The 8,283-nt window shown below is 41.3% G+C and overlaps 1 protein-coding gene across 1 annotated transcript in view; it reads right to left on the minus strand.

Annotated features, from left to right (window-relative positions):
- PLCB1 (phospholipase C, beta 1 (phosphoinositide-specific)) overlaps positions 1–8,283 on the minus strand; it is a 409,303-nt gene that overhangs the window by 140,204 nt on the left and 260,816 nt on the right. The window contains exons 8-9 of the mRNA XM_010575057.1: positions 3,094–3,194; positions 1,547–1,713 (exon numbers count right to left, since the gene is read on the minus strand). Coding sequence (XP_010573359.1) covers positions 1,547–1,713; positions 3,094–3,194 — 268 coding nt within the window. The remainder of the gene's footprint in view (positions 1–1,546; positions 1,714–3,093; positions 3,195–8,283) is intronic.

An 8,283-nucleotide genomic window follows, 5' to 3' on the forward strand; every position in this document is an offset into this window, starting at 1 on the left:
CCCCCCCCCCCCCCCCCCCGAAGGAATTAACTCTCTATGACCTGCCCTTCCCTTGTTAAAGTTGGCATGTTCTGGGATTCCGTAAAAGCAATATAAATCATACCCAGGAAGAGAGGCACCTATGGAAGAGCAAGTGCCTGCAGCAACTGTGTGCACCAACGTAAGCTCGAGGTGTCCCGCAAACCCTACTTGGAGGGTGCTAGCAAACACCACCACAACACCCTTCTTTCTGAGGTTTGTTTCATGCTTCCTCCTTACTGCTAGTCAGAAGGTGATTTCATTTTGACTTCGGTGTCCTGCTAGCACACTAGCACACCTCCTTCTAATAAATCCTTTATCTGGTTTATATGAAGCACCAATATTTGGGTAATAAGAATGATCTTTTAGGTACCAGACTTTCCTGTTGCTGATGTGAAATAAGGTAAGCACAGAGCAATATTCTAATATTTGCATGGATGAGAGAGGAGGTCACAATGTGTTTTCACCTATCCATGCTAGTGTTCTCACTGATGTCAAAAGACAGTTTGCATAAGCATGACAAAGAAGCAGGATTTAACCCTCCATCAAAACCTCTGGAAACACTAAATTTGAATGGCCTAGAAAAATAAGAAGCCTTATAAGAAAAATTACAAGTGTTTTGCCTTGAGACAATGTTGATCACAGGATCGGGAGCCACAGGTTTCCTTCAGGAAGACATCTAGGTCAGAAGGCTTCCACAGAGAGGGGCGGAACTGCCTTCAGTTAACCTCTAGACTTTTGGGAAAGACGTGTTTGTGTTTCCTCTGGATCCGAAATCTCTGAACCAAACCATTTTTTTCATATTAGATCTGTTTTTCAGGATATTCCCATGCCCCTAAAATTTCTAAGGTATAAACACATTAAAAGCTGGGGTAATCATTAGGATATGGGGAGTGGAATAGAACAGGATACAGACACAAATTCAGTGCTATTTTAAGACTTGTGGTGGTAGCAAAAATCTGCAGAGATTTGAGCAGGAGTTCTCTCGCTGGTTTTGGCAAAATGCCCAGTTAAGCCCTGACAACACTTGAGATTTTCAAAAGGGAATTTTTTGTGAGTATATCACGAAACACACTCAGCTACTCTCACATCTTACTTTGTGTACCACTTCATCAGAAAGCAGAGGGCTGGACTTATTACTATTATTAAATGACAGAATTGCCATCTTCTTAGTTTCATTGTCATGGATTTTTTCTTTAAATTTTACATTTCAGATGCTGGTAAATAGTCACTGTGATAATAAGGTTTCTGCTGAAGTTTGCATACCAGATCAACTGTTCTAAACTATCAATTACACGTACTGAAAAGTAAATACTGAAACCAGCCCCATTCTTCCTAAATTGATCCCAACTAAATACATTTAAAAATGCACCACACAACTTCTCACAGGCTTGTAAAATCCAAAAGCAGATAGTTGGAATTGCAATTTGATTCTGAACCAAATTTTGCTTTAGCATGTGCTGTAGGATAACTGAGTCATTGTTTCAAGTCAGAAACCGAGTACAGAGAGAATATAAAAACCACTGACCTTTCTTTGCTAGATTACTGTTGGGTTCATACTTCTCAATCAGCTGTTGAACTTGTTCTTGTTTTAACGGTGGATAAAGGATTTCATTTAATCGTGGATCACGTTGCTTAAAATTTATGAATTCCATCATCTGATCAACAGTAAGGTATGGTTTGCTCTTGGCACCACTAGAGAAAAATTAAAGCAACAGCAAAGCCATTAAAACACATTTCCTTGAAATCTTGTTCAATGTTCTGTAATTTCCCAGGGAAACCGGAACAAGATTCAAACTATCGTACAACAAAAACGTTGTCCCACTGTGTCTCTGGACTAATTTACTTTGCCAGCATGTAACAACAAACATTCTTCATCAAACATCTAGGAGCAAGATTTTTAAAAGTGTTCAGTGTTATTGGCATCAATGGGAAGAGTTAGAGCAATGCTAAAAGCTTTTCATTCCTCCGAATTCCTGGAACTAAGCAACTGGAAAAAAGTAAAAGAGAAAATGACGTGGAATTCAATCCTGAGCTTGCCACAAACGCTGCTGCCATTCCTGGCCCAACTATTTGGTTTTACTGCTGAATAACAGCAGCCCTGATTTTATTATTCTAGTATTTGCTTGGGGTTTTTTTTTATAAACCTGCTAAAAAAAGGCTAGGCACTCTGCAAAGCAAGCAAAAAGATGTCTATTTAGGGAGTCAGTAAAAAGAGCAGACTTTGGGTACAATTTGTACCCAGATGGAGATCCAGGAAGCCTCCAAGCCAGGTGATGTGCTTAGGGTTGTCTACAGCACTCTGGACTGGCCTACTTCTGCTCTGCGAGAGTGCAATGAGAAGCCTACCCCTGGGTTCAATAGGAGCAAACTAGGCCAAGGCTGCGTTCCTCTGAAACCTCAACCTTAGAGAAAACAAGCACAAAAGGACTACACCCATGTTGCAAAGATACGTTCACTAACTGCTTTGGTGGTCTTGGGATGAATTTTAGAATGACTTTACTTTCATATTGCTTCATGTTCTGACTCCATTGATCAGACTCTGCTGAAACTGGGAAGTACAATGACTTGCTGCAAGGGGTAGAAGCAACATGAGTTATATAGCTTGTAACTGAATGTATGAAATCAGTTGTAGTGGGCTGCTAATTTAATTTCATGGTGCAAATTCATAATGCACAAATCTGAAAAGTTACTGTATTTTTTTCTGCTTCTAATTAAGCTTCTGGGGGTGATTATACGTATTCTCATCGCTATTGCAAGCTGTTATGGCTTATTACTCTTCTTCCTTTCCTTTCATGGAAGCCTAAACTATCCTAATCCACACAGAAAAACAAGACCTGGCAGTTCTGCTCCTCTAGGAACAAATTACTTTAAAACTCCGGCTGTTAGAAATAGAGGCAAAAGCTTGGGAGAGAAGGAACCCTTGATCTAAGGTTAAATAACAGCCCTGCTTGACACCGAAATCTGTTCTTGGCAATCGCTGCATGCTGCTGTAGACTAAATAACCTACTTTGCCATCCCCAGCCCAGAAAATCAGTGAAAGGGATAAATAAATAAATAAGCTTCTTTTCTTACAACTCAGAAAAGATGTGGTCAATCTCAGGCCGAGGGCAGAGGTTGTTTAAGAACACCCTGTACACGTCTGGTGTGAAGTCATCTTGAGGGATTGAATCATTCTGTGAAATGGGGAAAAAAAACAGTGAAAGAACGATACAGCATTTTTATACGTTCTTTGTAAACAGATCACTCATGAATGTGCTTCTTTTGATTTCCTTCCTGCAACCTAGAGGAGCCCAGATTTTGCAGAATAATAAATTCCCCTGAAAAACAGACCAGCTTAAAGAGTACATCTTTAAAAAAAATACAAATACATCTATCAACTTAGTTTCCATATGGCAAAGTTATCTTTCTCTGACCACCTGAGAAGAAAGAAAGGACATCTCCCTAACCCCCTTATCTACAGCATAAATAGGTATATCAATCCTGATGAAGCCTCCAAGCTCACTCCCAGCGGGGCAGCTGGCCGGCGGTGCTGAGTCTGCGTGCTTCAGTGAGCAAAATGGCAGCATTACAGAGGATGAGCACGTCACTCATCTTTCCAAAGCTTTCAAAGAACCAGGGAACGAACTGGGTCACTGAGTCATTATTAATACACTTGTTCTCCGACAGCAGCAGAACTGTTTCCTTTTCCTTCCTGAAGATACACGTTGGAGATACCGTGACTCTGGGCAAGACTCATGCAGTGTAGTTTTTCCATGCATCTTTGTCCTAAACGCTCAGTGTAATGCATTTGGCAATCAGATTTCTTTTACAGAAATTGATAAAAATGCTCTCCTATAGAAGAGATACCAGCATTTTTTTCTTACTTTTTCTAAAATTTAAAACAATTTACATTTAATCCTGCTTCTAGATAACACTTTCATCATCCCCATTATACCCGCTGGCTTTTCTCTGAAAAAATAAACTACGGTTTTTAACTGGAGGGAATTACTGGACTGGATAAGGAAAACAGTCCTTTGCACGAAGCTCAAGAGCCCCGCTCCCATTTGCATGCGCTGCCTTCAAGCTCCAGAGTTTTTGCAGAAGACAGCAAGGGCTGCTTCTTTAGCAGGGCTGGGAAGAAATGAGGACCCCAAGGAAGGTGCAAAGCTTTTTTCAGTACAGAACAGTAATGGTGTGCTCACTGGCTTCTGCCTTTGCATCAGTGCACTGAGAAAGGAAAATGGCACAGAAGCTTGTATTTTGTGCAGAGGAAACATGACAAAGGAACAAGAAAAAGGAAAACACAAAAAATGTGACATGCAAATACTGAAAATCTAATTTTTGAGTTTCCTCCACGCAAGCTACCTTTATCTAAAGCTATGGCATGTAGTCTCCGGGAACACCATGGGCCCACATGACTCCTCTCCATGGCTCCAAAATAATGCCTGACTCTGATGAACTGGAGAAGGAAAATTGTAACTTGGACACAAAGCCGTTTGCTTTTAAACACCGTTGAACCTGGTCATCTCAGAAGCAAGCTGCTGATAGAGGAAATCGTTGCTTTTATTTATTCTGCCTGTTTAATGCTGTTGCCAAGGGAACCAGAAGCATCAATTCAAGCCTTTGTTAGACAGAAAAAAACTTTTCTATATTTTTGCCACTTTAGGTTAAAATAAATAAATAAATGAATGCCACAGGCATCACTTTATCTCTCCTTTCATCTATGAAACCTGCTGAGGCCCGAGAGGGTTTTGTACCGTGACCATTGCTCAGTGTTTCTGTCCGCAAGCACAGGCTGAACCTGACCCAGCTCAGGCTCAGACTGAGCTGGGCTGTTTCGCTGCTCCGCCTGGGTACCCACCTCCAGGCTCCAACGGTCTAAGGTCACCAGCCATTAGACTCTTGAGCCTTCCTTTTTTTCGCAGACTGTGCGAGTGGCTGCAGGGTGAACTGGTTCAAAACTTACCCAGCCAAAACAACCTTGTGCACTTCAGCATGGGATCAGCTCACTGAACCAGGTAACTTGCCAATGGCACAACTGCTAAATCCAGTGCAAGTGTGGACAGAGAAGTTTGAATCCTGAAGCTGGAGGGTGGAAATAGCTCCTTTCAGTGACACCTGCCAGTGACACTGAACTACTTGTGAAACTGCACCCACTATGCTTTGATAAATTCGAGCCACAGTGCTTTTGGTTGAGAATAGGCCTCCTGATACTTGTGTTTTCCTAAAGGCCAAGATTCATAAAGCTTGTGAATTTTCTTGTTAAAGGTGACACCCCACGCTCCTCTGTTCCCTCTACCTATAACCCCTATTCAGCAGAGTACTGCTCCTCAGCCAGCAGTTCTCCTAAGGGCATTTTAAACGTTGATTCTGTAATTACCACAGAACTACAGTCTCCCATTGACCTACTACATTTTTTCCTTTACAGGGAATTTGAAGATGCTCAGCACTGAACAAAATGTGGGTCTTTTCCAATAACCTGAGATCCAGGCTTTTATTTGCCACTTGGTTCCAGTTAAGAAAACCTGTTTCCCAACACATATCTCCAAATGCCTGTCTACAAAGAGGATAACCAACACAAGTCTTCAGGCAAAAGCACAAAACCTTTTAATTATTAATTATTTCCTACCAGTAATTAATCAGTGGGCTACAAAACACAAAGATCTAGATGGGAGACAAAAGCCTTGCTGCAGGCATTTGCAACCTCAGGCACAACCTCAGACAACTATATTTGGATTCCAAAAGCCTGCCTGCCAAAAGGGATTAAAATATGCTGCCCCTTTCTTCATCCTGGTCTGAGCTATCCACATTTCAGTGGAACCACCCACACACCTTATGTGCTCATCTCTGTTTTAAGACCAATGAACGAATCACAAACTTTCTGTACCACATGAGAGCATCCCTCACTTCCAGCTTTGCTGAATATTGGCATTCAATTTTATTCTGTAATTAAGACTCGCTACTAATTTCAGGCACTGTTGATTTATGATTTGTCTGGTAACCTGACTGCTTTTATAACATCTGTATCCATTCTGTTATATATTTGGCAGCACAACAGCCATTTCAGATTATTTGCACAGACAGGACTCAATAGCTGGTTATTTTCTTTTAAGTTAACAGTCAAGCTCACTAGTACTTCATTGCGAACCTCTACATTAACTGTAAGGCAGAAACCAGTCTTCACAGCCAAACAAGCAGCTAAAATTAACCTCTTCAAATTCTGTTTAAGGCACCTTTGACTAAAACCAAAACAAACAAGAATACCCAACAATAACAAAAAGCCCCCCCCGCCTTCCCCAAAAGTAGCCAAGATTTTAAAAAATTATAAGGGAATCAGATGCCAAACTCAAAACCTCATTGACATATTTTAAAACTTCATTTAAACATTTATTTAAACATTCCTCTGCTTTCAGATCTGCTGGACGATGAATGCTGCCAAAAATGAGGTCACACAGGGCTTGGTCCTTCAAGACTCTACACATGCCAGGTCTGACCCAGAAATACATACATAAATAAATAAATCCATGCTTTGAGAATGGGCTTGACTTGAAGTCCATGGGTCATCCCACTGCAGTCATGCTCAACTGCTCAGCTGAATCAGGGCTGGAGTGCTCAGCACTGCAGAGAATCAATCCCTTATTAAGGTCCCTAAATACGAAATAAAGAGTTTATTTTTGGCACTTCTGGGTAGCCTCTCTGGTGCTATTCGTCTACAGCAGGATGAAGGCAACTATCCAGGCAATGAGAACTCTTCCTCCTCTCACACTACAAACAGTGCCTACACATTGTCCCACAAGGTGTCCTGGCAAGTAGACACAGGGAATTTGCTAAAGAGCGGGGCCAGTGGATGCTGACGTTTGTACTGTCACAGACAAGTCCATGCAGTGATACCATACCCTGGCAGCGTAGTGCAGGCTGCCCTATGCTCAGGTCACTGTGTAAGATAGATGAGGGACTGTCCCAAACTTGAAGCTACGAACCAGGAAGAGAGTTATAAATGCCGACTTGGGATCCTCTTACTCATGAACGTGAATTTCATTTTGTGTTTTAGGGTCACCCACAGGTTCTAAGAGGTGCAGCAGAATATCATGTGAAACTCATGGCCAACAAGCCCTGTAATTTCCTAGAGCAATGACAGGTATGGAAACTTGGGGAAAAAATCTTTAGAGGGATCTTCATGAGGCACAATCATGAAAAGCCAAAAAGCCTAAGCTGATAATGTCCATGAGAGGCTTCTATGAATTCTCTGAATAATTTGGTGTGATTTTGCTGAGCAAGATTCCCTGATATTCATGTCTTGCATGCTGCTGGAGTCCAGTGCCCTTCCAAGGCTTTACAGGAACACCATTTGTCCTGCAGTACAATGGGGCAGAAAAGCTGGAAGTTGAAGCTAAGAATTGTACTTGTTCAGATAAACAGGAACACAAAGGAAAAGAGCTGTAGCTGAAGTACTGATTTTCTTCTACTCCATTACCTCTATGAGATCCAGAGTTTCATGCTACTTAAGTACTTAGCTTCTAAAATATTTTTTTCAAAGATGATCAACACAGTTTTCTTTGTTGCATGAAGCGTATTTCTCTTTTGTCCCAGCCAAAGAAAGGATCTACTTTATATTATGAATAATTTTCAAGATGGTATCCCAGCATCAAGTATCCAGCAACGTGTATGTAAAATTGGCTTTACTTAAATAAACAGCAGAAAAAGGCTGCAGTTTCTTTCAAGGACTCCAGTGATGTTCAGTGGTTTTTTTCAGATATATGTAGTAAACAGAAGTGATAAATCATGTTCTGGTTTTAGCTGGGATAGAGTTAACTGTCTTCCTAGTAGCTGGTATAGTGCTGTGTTTTGGGTTCAGTATGAGAAGAACATTGATAACACACTGATGTTTTCAGTTGTTGCTAAGTAATGTTTAGACTAAGTCAAGGATTTTTCAGCTTCTCATGCCTAGCCAGCAAGAAAGCTGGAGGGGCACAAGAAGTTGGCACAGGACACAGCCAGGGCACCTCACCCAAACTGGCCAACAGGGTATTCCATACCATGTGACATCATGTCCAGTCTATAAAGTGGGGGAGTGGGGCTGGGAGGGATCGTTGCTCAGGAACTAACTGGGCGTCAGTCAGCAGGTGGTGAGCAATTGCATTGTGCATCACTTGTTTTGTATATTCCAATCCTTTTATTATTATTATTGTCAATTTATTATTGTTATTATTATCATTAGTTTCTTTGTTTCTGTTCTACTAAACTGTTTTTATCTCAACCCATGAGTTTTACTTCCCCCCCCCC

Source organism: Haliaeetus leucocephalus, unplaced genomic scaffold (assembly GCF_000737465.1).
Source record: "Haliaeetus leucocephalus isolate CR32 unplaced genomic scaffold, Haliaeetus_leucocephalus-4.0 Scaffold450, whole genome shotgun sequence".
NCBI lineage: Eukaryota > Metazoa > Chordata > Aves > Accipitriformes > Accipitridae > Haliaeetus > Haliaeetus leucocephalus.